At 43.7% G+C, this 18,761-nt stretch overlaps 1 protein-coding gene across 1 annotated transcript in view; it reads left to right on the top strand.

Annotated features, from left to right (window-relative positions):
• Positions 1-443: 443 nt before the first annotated feature.
• Positions 444-18,761, top strand: part of LOC136850514 (C-signal-like) — a 27,441-nt gene continuing 9,123 nt past the window's right edge. The window contains exons 1-2 of the mRNA XM_067124093.1: positions 444-762; positions 15,858-15,909. Coding sequence (XP_066980194.1) covers positions 631-762; positions 15,858-15,909 — 184 coding nt within the window. The 5' untranslated portion in view covers positions 444-630. The remainder of the gene's footprint in view (positions 763-15,857; positions 15,910-18,761) is intronic.

Raw genomic sequence — 18,761 nt, 5'->3', positions numbered from 1 at the left:
TAAAAAATTGAAACTGTTAAGAAAGATCAGAATATGCGTGGGAGCACTAAAATTAGTTAAGTAAATACAACAGGCAATAAAGATTAGAAACGGTAGCCTACACTATCTTGATATAAAACTAGGTCATGTTTGAGGAAGCAGATATGCGTATAAAACATACAGTAAACGCCTAATAAGAACAGTAGCAAATATATTTGCTCTGCATTTAAACAGAGCAACATTCTCTATCTCTGAATAGCAATAATTTGTCTAAAGAAGGAGATGGATAGATACAGCCATTAAGAACTTGCGAATCAACCATCCCTTTCAAGATTACCATCTGTTCAAGGTCAGAATTATTGTAAGCTTTCATAGCTGTCTGTAATGTAATCAAGATGAAAGAATAAATCATGCCCTTTTCGTTGAAGAAGGCGGTGCAGTGAAAACTGTTCGTTAAACAGATCCAGAAACAATGACCAAGATGATACAGGAGAAACATAATGAGAGGCCAGGTTTTGACGTGTGTCACTAAACTTAAAATGAAGAAGAAGAAGCCGACCACCAACAACAACAACAACGGCACCTAGGAACTATAAGATAAGGGTGCCAGGTTTGAATGCCGTAGCTGAACCTCTATACCGGCTCTACGTAATGTTGGCTCGCAGTGTTTTGGTAACAGGAAGTAACAGAGGGCTGGGGTTAGAATTAGTGAAACAACTCTCCGCCAGTAAGGACCCCCCCGAATTTATTATTGCCACTTGTAGAACACCAGATAAAGCTGAGGTAAGCGCTACGATGCGGCAGGGCAGCGTCGGCCATTTCAGACTTCCGTAGGAAAAAATGCCTAGGCTGCCCTGTTTCATCTCTGTGATCTTTAACAGTCTCCTAACAATTTATGTAACATGATGTGGCAATGGCAGTTACAGGGAGGCATCCTAATTTAACCTAATGTGGTGTACTGGGCTTTAAATAACAAAAGGGGAGCCCCTTTATTGGCCTGCGTGACCCAGACTAACCTGACCTAAATCACTGTAAATAAAATCCTTCATAATACATAACTGATTAACACACCTAGGCTATATATACATGGTGTGCATATATATATATATATATATATATATATATATATATATATATATATATATATATATATATATATATATATATATATATATATATATATATATATATATATATATATATATATATATATATATATATATATATATATATATATATATATTTATATATATATATATATATATATATATATATATATATATATATATATATATATATTATGTATATAGGATTGATTTTTTTTCATATACTTTTAGTGTTGCTGATGAAGGAAGTGGTGTTGTTTATTGTCGGTCAGTTAAAATTAACCTCATAACCCTATCCAACATGTTTGGGGACCCATTGGGAACACAGGGTTTTGGGTGGGGGAAATCGCTGGGAGAAGGTCTGGACTGCCATGTTGTTGTTATGGAATGGTTCCATGCATGCGCAAGTCATCAGGCAGCCATATGTTCAAGAAGGGATTGGCTAAGGAAACCTATTATAAAAGGAACCACACTAACCTAACGTATCCCTAACCTAACCTAACAGGCCATGTCACTTAGCCGGGGAGCTCCGCCCCCCCAAACCCTCCTGTGAAGGAAACTCCACTTTTTATCAAAAGCTCCCCTATAACACTGCACATGCGTGATAGCATTCAAGGATGTCCAGCATACAATAACATATCAGTTCTGAGGTTAATTACAGATTAATTACAGAAGACTGCCAAAAAATAATGGTAAATTCTTGATAAGCAACCAAAATACTATAGAAAAAGTAAATTTCCATGGTAACACCCCATGCGGAGCTGTTCTATAGTTCTACCACATTTATAATATATACAATATGGACCGCTGACAGTGGCGCTAGTTAAGTATATATACAATTTATTTCCCCACATTCCTTTCAAAGTTGTTCCACCAGATCACTTATCTTGTAAACCTTTAGTGGTCTTGCGAATCATACCTAAACAATAAAATTGTCTCCCCACCCCTGTTTTACCCCTTTTTCCCAAGTGTCCTTCTGCAGTGCATTGGTAAGAGAGAAAGATAAAGAGACAAAGGGAATAGGTGTATAATTAAAGGAAGAAGTATGAAAATAAGAAAGGTAAATAGCAAACACATAAAAATTATTGATCAGGAATAATAAACTAATAAGATGGAAATGAATAAATAGAATGTAATTTTAGTAAATGAAAGTATTGGAAAATCTTTCAGATAGCTGAATGCATATTAGGTGAGTCCCAGATTGAAAAGATAATGTGTTAGCTATATATATACTTAAAAGTGTATAGAAAATGACATTCCAAAAATACATTGAGTAGGTTTTAAATGATATCCAAACATGTTTGTGTATTACTACTCTGCAGACAATCTGGGTATTGTAATCATTTACCAGGTGTGTGTTACACTGACTACTAGGGACCAAGAGGTAGTTTGCCATAGATAACAATTAAAAGGTAAACACTTATTACTTACCATTACTTGTTGATATTAATCTTGTGCTCTTAAGTATGTTTTCAACATACAGTTTTAGGTAAGTATTGATAATTTAATTTTCTTGCACACCCAGAAATTCTAGTGCAGGCTGGTGCCCTCATTGAAGCATGTTAGCAAGTTGGTTATAGATAGAGTAGGGGTCTGAACACTCACCTTGCTGAAGCTACACTTTTCTTTTGAGAGCTGTTGAGTTCACAGCACTTGTTTCCAGTACAGAAATTTGCTTCTGATGAAGCTTTATTTGTTATATCTTTTTATGTGTTTGGTTGTCATACATTTGTTAGTATGAAAATACAAACATCTCCATCTATATATGAGTATTTTTGGTGCAAGTTGCCTTTGTTCATATTGAAATATAAACCATCACCTTGTATGTAGAAGTCTCCTTCAGCACAAGGTGGATCAGTTATTGAACTTGGTAACTGGTGGAGATGGGGGTGAGTAGTGGAACACCCCTCAATCACCTTCTATCACTACTCACCTATTTTTGGCCACTGTATAGTGCAGATGTGCTTTGCTTGACTGCCTGCCCTGGTTGATCATTGGAAACTTGGAAGAGTAGCCTGCTACCCTGTTTGCTTGCATGTTTGTCTGTTTTGTGTGTTTTATTAGTTCTTGTTTTTTCGGAGTGGAGAAGAAACATGCAAAATGTCATTGTGAGAGGTTTGGGTGTCCTTTTTGGTGCTTCATGTCTCCTGTAACAGAGGATCAATGTAAGCTTTGTTCTTTTTGTAAGGGGGAAGGCATATACACCTTCTTCCCCATGTAAAGAGAGTGCTGGTTGGACTTTGCCACAGTAGAAGTTTGGCAAATAGAGGAGGTAAAAGAAGCACTTACAGTATCAGCTTCTTTGGAGAGGAAGATGACACCACCAAGTCCTTCTGTTTCTTGCTACCATCTTCTTCCATCCCTATCCCACTGCCTAGTAATGGTAACAGTTCTAAGAGGGACAGCACTCCTTCAGCAACAGCCTTACCGTCCATCTCATCTATCTGAGACTTTCTGGGTACTGGCAAGACGTCGTTGAAGTATCTGTGGAAGATATAGCATATGCTGATTATCCCAGGTGGTCAGTCTTTCACAAGCCTTCCTCAACAACCTGGTGTAGGAGAAGAAGGATTTGAGACCTTAGCCTTCTTCACTTGTAGTGTCTGCAGTTGCCCCAGTGTCATCTTTGTCTGCTGCAAAGATGGAGGGTCCTCCTGTTGCAGTAGTTCTACCAATGTCAAATCCTCTAGTGGGTGTATCATTGTCCTCAGTTCCAACCTCGACCAAGATTTACAAGAAGGGAACAAATATGTAGGGCACTCTTCATCATTGTTGTTGAATGCATTGTAGTCTTTCTCCTTTTCCCTAACCTCTTCCTCTGTGTAGGTGGAAGAAGAAGGGGAAGTCTAAGGCCTCAGTAAAAAGTCCAGGTAGGCTCTTCAAGTTCGCTTGCCTTTCTCAGAAGAGAATGGAGGTGCAGGATCACTGTACCTCTAGCAGGGCATGTGCTCCCACCTAGTCCTCCTGTAAACTCTTGGGTTCACACCTGAACAAGCATGTGCATCTCACTTGCTCTGCACATGCTTGGGTTGGTGATCAGGTATGCTGTTCCAAAGAGTCTTAAAGAAAGGGGCACACACCACCCATTCATGTTGCAGTGCTCAGTCTACGAACCACATTCACTCCAGCAATGAGCTAGGCTCCTCCTTATTCTTTTCTGGGAGTGCATATGGGAGAGCCAGCACGACCTTCTTGCTAGAGGCATGTGTGTTCTCCAGAAGACATACAGTCTGAGTACTCCCACTGGAGGGAGAGCTCACCTTTGGTCTTTGCCTGCTCTTGTGTGCACAGTTCGCTGCATGGGCGTGAGATACCAGAGAGCGGTATTGTAGATTATGGAGCTGTTTGAAGGAGCAGACTAGGGCAAATAAGGATTTCAAAAGCAATGAGTTTGATTTTTGGAAAAAAAATGTGAAAGGATAACAAAAAGAACACAAGCCTTATTAAAATACTTTATATTAAAAAAAAAACTCATGCAGATTAGACAACCAAATTTGGTAACAGTACCATTTTCATTCATGAACCTACTACCTAACCAGTTAGCTAAGTTAAATCTAAGAGAATGCATATATACGTAAAAATATACTACTCCAATTTTTTTTAACCTGTACCCTTATTCAGATTTTGATGCCCATCAAAAAAAATACTACAATTAAGTATACTTAAGCCTTTTTTAACCTAATTGTCTTTACATAATAATCTGTGCACACATTCACACAATCCTTATAACAATACGGTGCTTAACCTAGGATTTACATACAGTACTAAGATCCTTATATTACAATTACTCCTTATACTGTCTCTTATACGAAGTTTTTTCTTTACAGTCACAGTACAGTATATTCTTTCACAATGCTTACTCTACAAAATATACTTATGGCATCCAGAACTTACATATACTGTAGGCTTTAAGAAATCACTGTCAAATTTCACAATTGAAGGTTCTTTTAGTGTTAACACAAGCACTTTCTGTAGGACCTTGCAGTCAAAGGAAATCTTTAGACAAGTGTGTCCGTGGGATGACAGTGAAAGTGATAGTTTCATTGAGTAACAGGCACAGAGATTACCTTCTTGCCTTTTGTCCAAAGTTTGGGATTGTGATCAAGTAGGAGAAATCAAGTCTCATTCCCAGACGGCAGGCAAAGTACCAGGGCATGCTCATTGACTCAGGAACAGTGAGGGCCTTATCAGTAGACTTGTGAGCAAGCTCATGGGAGGTAGTGGCGCAGGTCCTGTCCCAGCAGAAACAACCAGCTCAGCTTTGGCAGGTAGTCTTTGGTCATCTGTTGTTGGAGAAACTCATTCCACATGGGCAGAGCCATCTATGTTCTCTTCAATGGCAGCTGAAGCACTATTGAAATGCTTATCAAGATCCCCCTCTCAGCTCCTGCCTCTGAATCAAGAGGTCAGGGAGAATGTAGTGTGGTGGGTAGGCAACAGAAATCTCTTAAAGGGAATTGCTCTGAACTCCCCACCTCCTGTAATCCTTCTGTTTTTGCCTTTTCCCCAACTCATCTCTTCAAGTTCTTCCTCTCTGCCATTTCCATTACAGTAAACCCCCCGTATTCACATTCTCATGGTTCATGGACTCACGCATTCGCGGGTTTCTCTGTGGAACATATCTAGCCATCATTCACGGAAAATTCGCCCATTCGCGGTATTTTTCACTGAGAAATATTCACTAATTACTGTATTTTCATATAATTTTCATGAATAAATGCACTTTTTGTGATAAAACTATTAAAATACTCAGGTATAAGCATTTTTACAGGGTTTTTCTTGGTTTAAGCTATCAAAATGGGCAGTTCTAAGTGTTTTTAGAGGGGTTTTAAGCATTCGCGGATTTGACCTATTCGTGGGGGGCATGTGGGACGCATCCTTTTGCCTCAGTCTGCAGACCACTATGAAAGTGGTGTTCTGAAGTCTCTCCTCTGTGTGATTCTCCAGGATTCCCCACAGTGTTCCTTTTGTAAAAGATGAACTGGTCTTGCTCCCCTCAGGGACCAAGCTCTGGGAGAAGTAGTTGGTCTAATCACGATCCCTCATTTATGTACAGGCTTCCTTTAGGAAGTTTTCCTAGATACATTTTTCATCCATGAATTCTGTTACATTTCTTGGGGCTGAATGGAAACTAGTAAGGTAGTAGTATGAAGCATGGTTTTGAATTTTCTCCCTACCCTTTGTCTTGTAGTTCCTCCCCTCTGACAGGAGTTTCATACCATACCTATGACCAAAGGCATGGGCACTATTCATACACTTATCATTAGTTACTACTATCTTCCCTTATCTACCCTGGATATCATGGGAATGAGTGGGTCTGCCCTTAAGATCATCCCATTGTGTCTTCTTAATCTCTTTGGTTATGGTTTTGGTGTCCCTACTGGATGGTTACCATTCTTGTGATAACCTCAGTGGCCTACATATGGTTATGCACTGTTCATTTTTGTGCCTTACACATGTGCACACTACCTTGTAATGCCTGTACTTCTGTGCTGCAAGTGCTTGCACACTCCCTGTGCTTGATTGTGTGTGCTACCTGTGGTAATACTTTTCACAAACATGCAGTACCCTGCATGTGCACTACCTGTGCCCTACATTAAATGGGCTCTAATACAAAGTGTGCTCATGCAGGCTGGCTTACTTTCTGTGTACATGCATTACTTGTACAAGGGCATATCTATATATACTTGATAACTTACAAATACAGAGTACTAGGATTTGTTTTCTGATCTGGCTGTGGGTGTGAGAATACAAGACTGCTTCTTGATTACATTTCATACTGTTTGCTATCTGCTCTATCTTTGTTAGTGACACTATGCTTGACACCATTTGGTTCAAGCATTAGTGTCCTCGATCACAGAGTAGACCAGGGCTGTCTGTTGTTAGCTTCGTCTCCTCAGGGAGGATCCTTCTCACTTCACAGGGATCAGTTCAGATCTAACAATCCCTATCTTGAAAACCTGCAAGCAAGTTGGTTCTCCTGACAGTTTGCACCCTTCACTGTGTTCCATCACAGAACTGGCCCACTAGCAGATTACTGATCAGTTTCTGAATTAGCTGTCAGCATATGAGCAACAGTTCTGGTTATCTTAGAATGTGCTTTTCTGTGGTTATCTTAGATGATTGTGTTCTAGGGCATGTTCCTGCATAAGCATGTGTTTTTGGATATTCATTTCCCTTGAACATCCAGACAAAGGGAATTGTGGTCTGAGAACTTTCATGCATACTGTGGATTGTTTCTGTATATGGATCCCCTGGTACTGGACTGATCGGTTTTCCGTTCTGTTCCTTTGGCCAGTGAAGGTTTCTGTCTTCGTGAGTTTGCAATTGATTTTCCAGTGGACAATTCTCTCGTAATATCTCCGTTCCATTCACTCATGGTAGGGACCGCACACATGGTGGCAGTTCTCTCCAGCTATGGTACAGGTCCTTTGCATGCCAATGTCTGTTACAGACTGATTGTATGATGTTACACTCAGCTTTTAACCAGTGTCGTAGTGCCTGGTACAAAGTAGTCTTTCACAACCAACAGTAATGTAGTCTGATCTGGAAGTGCCATTTAGGAGACTGAATTTACTAGTACTGGGTCAGGTTCCTTAGCAGCTTGTCACTTTTCCATCTTGCTATGGGCACAGACCCTGCCTGGCAAGCAGGGACTCTTGTTCATGAGGAATAATTTTTCTTACCTTTAGGATTTGCATTAGGAAGTCTTCCCCTGGGAGTCTTCCTGTTCTTGCATTTCTCCAAGGGCAGGGTATCATGTTAAAATCTTGCATAGAGAAAGGCTTTGTGAGCTTTGGGGAACCCCAGTGTTTGACACAAGGTTATACCAGAAGATCTAGGTGAACTGCTCTCCTTTCTAGACTCCTGGACTGCCTTAAACAACAATCTCCAGCAGGCCCTGGGACAATCTGGATATCTTTTCCTTTCCTCTTGTCAGTCTAACTTGCTGAGTGATCAACAGAGTGCTTTTCATTATGTGTCTCAAATAACCCTGGCAGCTCCTCATTGGCCCCATGCTAAGTGACTTTCCACTCTGCCAGCTCTTTTGATGGAAGCACCCAGAGATTCCCCTTTAGCCGTCTCATCTCTTTTACCCACATCAGTTAATATTAGTGTACCAGGGAGTGAGCCATTTTGTCAGACTGGTGTCATAGATGGGGGTCTTTCTCTGATCAGAGCTACTTTGTAGCAGATCACAGACTTATTCATTCATCTTTGTCAGGACAAGCTCCTCTCATTCCCTGCAGAATGACAGTCTTGATTTTTTTGTAGAGTTAATGTAAATAAAAAAAATTCTGAGGCGAAGGGCCTTATCAATCTCTGCTTCAGATTGTGAGGCTGTGAAGGAAATAAAGAGGCTGTGAAGGAAATAAAGAGGCTGTGAAGGAAATAAAGAGGCTGTGAAGGAAATAAAGAGGCTGTGAAGGAAGTAAAGAGGAGTCATTCTTTCCCCTGCTTATTATCGTGACTGGGAAAATGTCTGTGGTTGGCAACAGGAACACCACTAGCCTATTCCTTGAGATTGTCCTCTCATGTAATGGCTTAGCCTTATATATAATAAGCGATAGTTTGTATACTATAGGCATAAATAGCAGTTTGTTCATGACACTTACCTGCCAGATATATATATAGCTGTATTTCTCCGAAATCCGACAGAATTTCAAAACTCGCGGCACACGCAGTGTGGCCAGGTGGTTAGTACTCATTCCCGCCGCTGGGAGGCGGGAATCGGGAACCATTCCCATTTTCTGTTCAGATTTTCTCTGTCGCCGGTACTGTTAACATCTGTTTTCAGTACCTCCGCCTCTGGATTTCGTTAACTTGCTTATTCCACTTAAGTATTCTCTTGACTTTTGGTTTTGATTCTTGGACTGTGGATTGGCATACGCTTTTTCTGGATTGTTGTGGATTTTGCTTATGACCTCTCTTTAACTATGTCTGGTTCTAGTTCTGCTAGTTTCCGTGTATGTTGTATGAGTGATTGTAAGGTGAGGCTACCGAAAGCTTCGGTAGACCCTCACTCAGTTTGTTTGAGGTGTAGGGGCATGTTTGTCTTGATAGATGATCGATGTAAGGAGTGTGAACCTTTATCGGATGCGAGCTGGAAGTCTTATGATTCTATGTTCGCAAGTTGGAGCGTGACAGGGTTAGGAGGTCTTCCTCCAGGAGTGTGTGCAAGAGTCAGGTTATTTCCTCTCCTGATAATCCCTAACGTAGTTGATGTTGCACCTGTCCCTGTGGTTTTGCCTTCGGGCCCTGATATTGTGTCTGTGGAGGGTTCGGCCCTGGCGCAGATCATGAACTTCTATCCGTGCGCTCGAGAACAAAGTGACATCTCTTCAAAGTGCTGTGAAGTGTAGTGTCCCCCAGTGTTGTGGAGGGGGCGTCAGATCGGCCCCATAATGCTTCTAGGCCTGGACCGCTGTCAGACTCCCAGGACTCAGGGAGAAGGCATGTCGAAAGCCGCAAGAGGGTTACGGGGCTTCCCACCGATCTGGCGTCCCTTCGCAGTTCCTGTTGTCGCTTCCCAGGCTGCCAGAGATCGTGCTTGGCGCGCATTCTCAAGGACTGCTTTTCGTCCTCCGAGGCGTCCTCCCCCGCGTTAAGGGGTGGAATTCTCGTTGGACTCTCGTCCTCTCAAGAGGAGTTGTGTTCAAGAGGACGCTTCTTCGTCAGTCTTCTTCGTCGGCTAGTTATTTTGAAGCCTTTCCACCGCCACAGAAGAGGTCTAGGATTTCGTCTGATGAGGATGTTTGAGCGCCCCAGCCGCTCTATGGAGAGAACTTTTCTTGCTCCTGTGAGGAAGAAGAAGGCGTCCCCTCGCCCATCGTCTTCCCATAGGATTGTCTCTCCTCCCAGACAGGATTCTTCACCTTCTAAGAAGATTTTGTTGGAGATGCAGCGACAGTTGTCTTCTCTTATTGCAGAGAAGGACTCTGCTCCTCGTCGTCGCAAGGACTTGACTTTGCCTGTCAAGAGATCAGGAAGTCTACTTCTCCTGCTCCGCTTTCGTCGTCTCCTTCTCCTGTGTCGTCGCCTTGTGGCGCCCAAGTTAGCTCTCTTGCTCCTCGTGCGTGGCGCTCGTCAACAGGGCGGCCCCAGCGAGCTTCTTCCCGTGGCTGCATGATGCTCTTCAGCTCTTCAGGGCGCTTCTGTTCAGGGCGCCGACAGGGCGCTCTTCGGTTTTTTCAGGCGTGGCGCCTGTGGCGCGCTCTTCAGGGCGCTCCGCCCAGGACGCTCCCAGGACGTTCCTTGGTTGCTCTTCAGGGCGTTCCGGAGCATTCTGTTTCATCTGAGAAAAGAAGATCCCTTCTTCGGATTGGACCTCAAGGCCTTCGTTCCCCCCAAAGTGTTGGGTGACTCTCCTGCTTCTCCGACTGTGGCGGGAGAAGGTGTCTGCCGATTCGGATCCTGCTGAAACAAGCTCTCGTCTGCTTCCTCTTCTTCCGACTACCAGGTTTTAACCAGCTTGCTTAGGACTTGTTCGGGACAAGTTTAAACCTTCGGCTCCTCTTTCTCCTCCTTCTCAGCTAGCTTCCTCCAAAGCTAGGAGAGCTCCTGGGTTTTGAAGATGACTTCTTCGTTGGCGACCAAGAAGGCTTTCAAGAAAGTCAACATGTGGATGGAGGAACGGAAGTCCCAAGGCAAGACCTCTTTTGCTGTGCCTCCGTCTAAGCTTTCAGGCAAGGCTGGTATGTGGTATGAGACGGGAGAAGATCTCAGCCCTAGAGTTCCTTCCTCTTCTCAAGGGATTTTTACCAGTCTTGTCGACGCCTCCCAGAAGGTCTCATCTGCCTACTGCTAAGGTTTCTTGGACCTTGTCAGAGACCGACCATCATCTCAAAGGTCTCTTCCGCACCATGGAGGTGTTTAATTTTTGGACTGGTGCTTGGGAGCCTTAGATCTTAAGCTTAGAAGCTCGGACTCTATTACTTTGGGGAGCTCTCTAGTGTCCTTAACTGTATGGACAAGGCAGTTAGGGATGGATCTGAAGAACTGGCGTCTCATTTTGGTACAACCCTCTTAAAGAAGAGGGCTTTGTTTTGTGACTTCACTGCTAAGTCTGTCTCTCCTTCGCAAAGGGCAGAATTATTGTTTGCTCCCTTGTCCAGCCATCTCTTCCCCAGTCCTTGATTCAAGGACATTTCCGCTAGTCTTAAGGAGAAGGCCACTCAAGACCTGTTGGCTCATTCTTCTAGACGTCCTCCAGCTCCTTCTTCTTCTTCGTCTGCTTCAGTTTTGTCCACCAGGAAGAAGAAGCCCTTTCGTGGAGGAGCTTCTTCCTCTAGATCGTCTCCGCGAGGAAGAGGTTTCTCCAGAGGCGCAGCCCCCTCTAAACCTAGGGGCAAAAGTGACTTCTTTCACCTCCAGACACCTGTAGGAGCCAGGCTTTTTATTTTGGGAAGCCTGGAGAACAAAGAGGGGCGGACGCCTGGTCCTAACTGTCTTCAAAAAGGTTACAAGATCCCCTTTCTCATGTTTCCACCCCTTTGTCCTACGTCCCCCAGGGATCTGTCGCCGTCTTACCATCAAGAGAAGCAACAGATTCTTTTGGACCTCCTGGAGCAGTTGTTAGAAAAAGAGCCGTGGAACAAGTTCTGAAGTTGGATTCTCCAGGGGTTCTACAACAGGCTTTTCTTAGTCCCGAAACAGTCGGGAGGGTGGAGACCAGTCCTAGATGTCAGCGTCTTGAACCGTTTTATTTCAAAGGACAGATTCAAGATGGAAACGCCCCAGTCGGTTCTAGGGGCCTTAAGACCAGGAGACTGGATGGTCTCTCTGGACTTACAAGATGCGTATTTCCATGTTCCCATTCATCCTCAATCAAGGAAGTACCTGAGATTTGTGCTGGGGGGACGAGTCTTCCAGTTCAGAGCTCTCTGCTTCGGTTTGTGCACACAGCTCCCATGGTCTTCACGGTGATCATGAGAAATGTTGCGATGGCTTCACCTGGCGGGTGTTCGGTGTCATTCTACCTGAGCGACTGGCTCATCCGAGCCTCTTCTCCGGTCAAAGTGTCTGGAGGACCTGACTTTCACACTGAAGTTGACGAAGTCCCTGGGACTTCTTGTGAACCAAGAAAAGTCCCATCTGATCCCGACTCAGTCCATCGTCTATCTGGGGATTCAGATGGATTCAGTGGCTTTTCGAGCTTTTCCATCCCAGGAACGTCAGCGGCAATGCTTAGCAAAAGTTTCGTCCTTTCTGGGGAAAGAAACATGCTCGGTGAGGGAATGGATGAGTTTGCTGGGGACCATTTCCTCGCTGGAGAAGTTTGTTTCCCTGGGAGGCTCCATCTCAGACCTCTCCAGTTTTTCTTGGCGGAGAACTGGAGGGACAAGGAGAATCTGGAAGAGATTTTGAAGATATCTCCTGCTGTCAAGAATCATCTGAGTGGTGGTTCGACCCCTTGAAGCTTGGCAGAAGGGGTTTCTCTTCTTCTTCAGAGCCCCGACCTAGTGTTGTTTTCCGGCGCGTCCAGGGAAGGATGGGGAGCAACACTAGGGGGGAGGAAGTGTCAGGCACCTGGAGAGGGGAACAGGTGTCCTGGCACATAAATCTCAAAAGGAATTGGGTGCTATCTTTCTGGCTCTTCAATTCTTCTTGAGCCAAGTTGCAGGCAGAATTGTCCAAGTCAATTCGGACAACACCACAGCTCTGGCGTACCTCAAAAAACAGGGGGTACTCGATCTCGTCCCCTGTTCATCCTTGCAAGGAGATCCTGCTCTGGACTCATGCTCGAAGGGTCACTATTCTCCGCGAGGTTCATTGCAGGAGTGGAGAATATCCGAGCAGACCTTCTCAGTCGGCAAAATCAGCTGCTACCGACCGAGTGGACTCTTCACAAGGAGGTATGTTTAGAGTTGTGGAGAATTTGGGGGACGTCCCTGGTGGACCTCTTTGCCACGTCCAGGACAAAGACTCCCCCTTTACTGCTCTCCTGTCCTAGACCCAGGAGCGTTAGCCAGAGACGCCCTCCTCTGGGACTGGAAGGGCCTCGATCTTTACGCCTTTCCCTCCCTTCAAGATCCTGGGAGAAGTGATAAGGAAGTTTGCAACGTCAGAAGGGACAAGGATGACTCTAATAGCCCCCTTCTGGCCAGCAGCGGAATTGGTTTCCAGAGACCCATGTCCTTCCTAGTGGACTTTCCAAGAACGCTTCCATTGAGAGTGGACCTTCTCAAACAACCCCACATTTCAAAGGTTCCACAAAAACCTCTCCGCTCTGAGTCTGACTGCATTCAGACTATCTCAAAGTTGGCCAGAGCAAGAGGCTTTTCGAGATCTGTGGCAAGGCCATCGCCAATGCCAGGAGACCTTCTTCCAATTTGGTCTACCAGTACAAGTGGTCTGTTTTTAGAAGATGGTGCAGGAGTAAAAGGGATTTCCTCGTCCACGACCTCTGTGTACCACAAATAGCTGACTTCCTTTTTTATCTTAGGCATAAGAATAAACTGGCAGTCTCGACTATTAAAGGCTATAGAAGTATGTTGTCGGCAGTTTTTAGGCACAGAGGCCTGAACTTATGCGATAACAAGGATCTTCACGATCTATTAAGATCCTTTGAGACTGTCAAAATTCCTCAACTCAGGACACCTTCTTGGAATCTGGATGTTGTCCTGAAGTTTCTTATGTCTAGTAATTTTGAACCTCTGTCTTCTGCTTCCCTCAAAAGATGTGACTAGGAAAGCTGTCTTCCTAACTGCTCTGGCGACAGCTAAGAGGATCAGTGAAGTGCAGGCTATTAGCAAACATATTGGCTTTAGGGGCCCTAATGCTGTATGTTCCCTAAATCCCTTTGTTCTTAGCCAAGAACGAAAATCCTTCAAACCCTTGGCCCAAATCTTTTGAAATCAAAGGTTTGACGGAAATCACTGGGCAAGAGTCAGAAAGAGTCTTGTGTCCTGTCAGGGCTCTTAAGTTCTACTTAGCCAAGACCAAGAATACTAGAGGCTCATCGGACAATCTGTGGTGTTCGGTGAAGAGACCTGATCTTCCATGTCCAAGAATGCCTTAGCATTCTTTTTAAGAAGTACTATTCAAAGAGGCTCATTCCTCCTGCCAGAAGGTGACATGAGACTTCTGAAAAGTAAAGCTCATGAAGTTAGAGCTATCGCGACTTCAGATGGCTTTCCAAAAACCATGTCTCTGAATGATATTCTTGGTGCTACCTTCTGGAGAAGTAATTCAGTGTTAAGCCGCATTACTTGCGGGATGTGAAGACGACATTTGAAGACTGCTCTTCGCTGGGACCATACGTTTCCGCAGAACACTATGTTGGGAGAAGAGAGGCAATACTCATCCTATCCTTTAGGGGTTAGGTAGTATTTTTAATCTTGTTGTTGTTTATTTCTGGTTGTTGGGTGGCCATTGAGTGGTGGACATCCCAATTTTTAGCCTATGCTAGGTTCTTTTACCTTAGATAGGCTTGGTCAGGTGGTTGGTTTTGCTCCTTCTCCCTCTCTGTATGGTCACATGATCTAGTCCCATTGTGGTCACGCCCCCTTGGACAGGTCATCTGGATCTCTCCAGCTTTATAGGTCCCTACCTTGCTGGAGACTCTGGATAAAGCAGAAGCAGGCTTGGGTGACAGTAACCTCGAAGTCAGCTATGCTAACAGGTAAGGAACCAAGGCGTCATTCGCCTACATTTATTTGTTTCCTAAATCCTATTCTGTCTCTTCCCACCTCCAATGGTGGGATTCAGCTATATATATATCTGGCAGGTAAGTGTCATGAACAAAATGATATTTTAATGATAAAATAAAGTTTGTTCATACTTACCTGGCAGATATATATAATCATAGTGCCCTCCCGCCTCCCCTCTTGAGACAGTGGCACTAGAAAATCTGAATAGAAAATGGGAATGGTTCCCGATTCCGCCTCCCAGCGGCGGGAATGAGTACTAACCACCTGGCCACACTGCGTGTGCCGCGAGTTTTGAAATTCTGTCGGTTTCGGAGAAATACAGCTATATATATATCTGCCAGGTAAGTATGAACAAACCTTATTTTATCATTAAAATATCATTTTTAAAAATAACTCGCATTTTTCCTAAGTGTAAAACCCAGTCTTCTATCAAAACCCACCTCAAATTTCCCCACATAGTCCCTGATGCAAAAGAAAAAAGTTCAGAATTTCCTGTCACTGATGTACCTACTACCAGTTAGATACCTTGTTAACAAGCAGTGACTATTTCCAGTTGTCCCCAGGAATAGTCATGTACAGTATAAAATACTGGTGTGAACATCCAGGAAAAATCATTGCATTTTTGAGAAACAGTTGTTAACTGGGGAAGGGAGCTTTTGGGGCTTTCATAGGAACCATCATGACTTAAATTTGTGCCTTACATTGAAGATGGTCTAAGCTACAAGTGCTTTCTCTTAACGTTTGAATCTATAAAGTATTTTTCATTTGTGTTTGGATGGTAGTATATCAAGTTCTCAGACATGTGAAAAACAATTTTAATGTTGTAGTTAAGCACATTAGTCAAGGCACATACAGTAGTGGCATTTACTCTATGTGACTGTTAGTTGAAGTATTGTTATCATTAGTCCCCAGTTATAGTTCTGTAGCAGCACTGCCAGGCTCAATTTTTTCATGTCTAGTTCCAGCTTAAGTTAGATCTATTTACATCACATTTTTTTTTACCAGATTCTGTTTCCTTATGTATATGTTTCTGTATATTGTATTTTAATTTACTCCTTCACACTTTTGGATTTTTACACATGTGAAGTCTAGTAAAATAATTTCTTGCTTATTATTGCAGGAATTGAAGAATATATCCACTGAACACAGAAATGTCCACATTACCCAGTTAGGTGAGTTGCATTGTCCTGTGTGTGTTATTTAATGAATATAATACTGAATTCCTTTGCTGTATCCCAATAACAAAATCTTGAAGAAAAGAAGTATAAGTAGTTTTTATATATGACAGATGACCACGTAAAAAGATTTTTGAAATAAACCTACCTTTCCATTATATAGCTTTTACTTCCGCTCCAGCGGTAGTTCAACAGATTAGAGCAAAAAATGAGAATCCATTCAAGTAATGGGTTGTTACTGTTAGTAGTTTCAACATTTTTGTTTTGAGGATTTTGCCTCCTTTTCCACTAGGGGAGTTTTTTTTTTTTTTTTGGCAAACAGTTGATTTCTGTTTCATTTTTTCCAGTTCCCCCATGGATCAGGAACGTTCTCGTTATTGTGAGGTTTTCCTGATCAGATTTAAAACATTTGGTTGGGCCGTCAGGTTTTCAGCTGAATAAATCTTTTTGAGCAGGAGGAAGTGCTTTTGTCGGCTGTGGTTAAAGGGGAGTTTTTAACCCTCAATGGAACCTTACCAGGAGTTAGTTTAGTGCAATCAACTGCTGTTCTTCCGCCATCGAGTGTGGTAGTCTTTGCCCCAGTTTCTCTGGCATATGTTCGGTAGCTAAGACGTATCCTGCCTCTTCTGTGGGCAGAAGGGAAATTGCTTGTGCTTCTGTTGATTGATGAATCAAGTGTCTGATTTACAACAAGTGTATAAGTGGCGCAATTTATTTTTTGAAGAGGTTAATTGCTTTACGTAAGGAGAGGTTAATGTATGATTTTATGGAATTAGAACTTTAATTTGAGCTGTAGCTTGTGTATCTTCAAGGCTTTAAAAGCAGGTTATGCAAAGGGAGCCTCTCTTAAGATATTTCTTTCTCACTGCCTTATATATTGGAGAGAGGGAATTGCATCATAATGTAAGGGTCTCTCCAAAGATGGGGGTAGCATTGGGGAGGAACTAGTCCTTGCGCAGGTTTGTCATTTTGGACTCCAAGATACTGTATTCTCACTGTTCAGAGTTTTCTTGCAGAGAAGTTTCGCCTATGTTTGCGGCATTTATCACCAATGACCACTTCTAAGAGGGTTATCAGCCCTTATAATAGCTCTTTTTAGCGAAGCAGAGGTCTTTGCATTAAGGTCATGTGATTTTGGGAAATTTTTGACCTGGCAAGAATCGAACTTGGGTTCTTTCTTGTTACCTGAACATGGGTAAACAGGTGGTCTCTTGTCAGGTTCGATGTTAGTTTAAGCTCTCATGGGAAGAAGGGTCTGGTCCTTTAGATGCCTCAGTGTAGGTCTGAGGCGCAATCATGGAAGATTAGAATTTCAGTAGTTTAACCAATATTGATGGAGGTTTGTTACACTTACAATCCCGAAGTAAGTTACACGATTACAAACCATCGGTCCTTTACATTAGGAATTATCTACAGTGAAGCTGGAAACGGCCGTTAAAACTCTTGAACAAGGTGGTTAGGCAGTAACTACCGTGCGGTAGGCAGGAGTCCCGCCTGCCCAGATGCAAACATTCCAATTTGCTTTTGGCTGTCATGCTGTGCAGACGTGTTTTTCGGAGCTCTCTGCCTGATTGTCGTTAAGCTCTTCTTTCCCAGTGGGATCTTTTGTGTTGGTTTTGTGTATATATTGTGTGTTTGATATTATTTAATATCCAAACCCATGATTTTGATAGGCTTGCAGTAAGGCCGTCTTTCCCCAGCATGTGTTTCTTGGGGTCGGCAGCCAAGGGTGTAACACTTTCGCTCCCTTACCATTTGGACCTCACGTCCTCCACTCCTTGTTCGGGGACGTGACTGTGACATTTTTTGTCTTGTGCAGTTGTTGCTGTTCGCCACCTGCGCTGTGGCAGTTTTGCTGGGAGGAACTTTATCGTGGGGGGAGATTGCCGGGTGTCATCGGAAGGTTATTCGCCTCCGACGGCGCCCTTGGTGACTGTGCCTCCTGTCTTTTTGCTCCTGTTGCTCTGGCAGCCAGTCACAGGGGTGCTCCTGCTGTGCCTTCTGCCCCAGCTGCCTGGTAGCTCCTGTTGCTGCTCCTGACATTCTTGAAGCTCCTGCCTCAGCTGCCCTGGTCACTCCTGTTGCTTCTCCTGGTGTTCCTGTTGCCTGGGCCACTCCTGTTGCACTTCCTGAATTAGCCGCTCCAATGGTTCTTTTGCTTCTTGACCACCATCCTATAGAAGATGTCAGAGAAGGTGCTTGAGTGAACTGTGGTGCACTCTGTAGAGCCACCTGCCAGATACATTCCAGGCAATGGGATGTATCGGCAGGCGAGTTCAGCTTCTAGCATTGAGTGACAGGGACAGAGAGTTCCCTTCACTCAATTCTTCACAGAGAGGTTGCTTGACTTGAGGGCTCCTTATCATCTTTCTGTTCATCACCTGGCACAACAAAAGTCTGCAGGTCTTCTGCTCCATTTTACCAGACCCACGGGCTGCTACAGTAATACATGCCGACACTGTGGGACAACCTTGACGTCTTTGTCTTCCCTTTGTATTTGTCTAATTCGCAAGGTGTTCAGCAAAGTGTCGTTCACCCTGAATTTAGATGAATGCTGGAAGACTTCGCCTTTTGCCCGACCTGCTAGCATTGCTTCTGAGGCACCGAGAAGAGTTCCTCCCTGACCCGACCTTCTGTGTCAGCGACACATGAAGCAGTTCCTCAGGCAGTACAATCCCTGTGCCTTCACGACTAGAGACTATTTGGCTTCCTTGCAAGTATAGGCATCTCGCCGAGCGGCAGCAGAGATAGCTGGATATATCTATCAATGCTCTGCAGCAGTACCCAGGGATTGGAGCTGTCTTTGCTGGTTGGTGTCATTGAAGGGACTTCTTCTCTGGTCAGATCTG

The sequence above is a fragment of the Macrobrachium rosenbergii genome, chromosome 22, assembly GCF_040412425.1.
Source record: "Macrobrachium rosenbergii isolate ZJJX-2024 chromosome 22, ASM4041242v1, whole genome shotgun sequence".
NCBI lineage: Eukaryota > Metazoa > Arthropoda > Malacostraca > Decapoda > Palaemonidae > Macrobrachium > Macrobrachium rosenbergii.
Note: the sequence above shows the minus strand (reverse complement) of the source record. Positions and strands in the feature narration are given on the sequence as shown.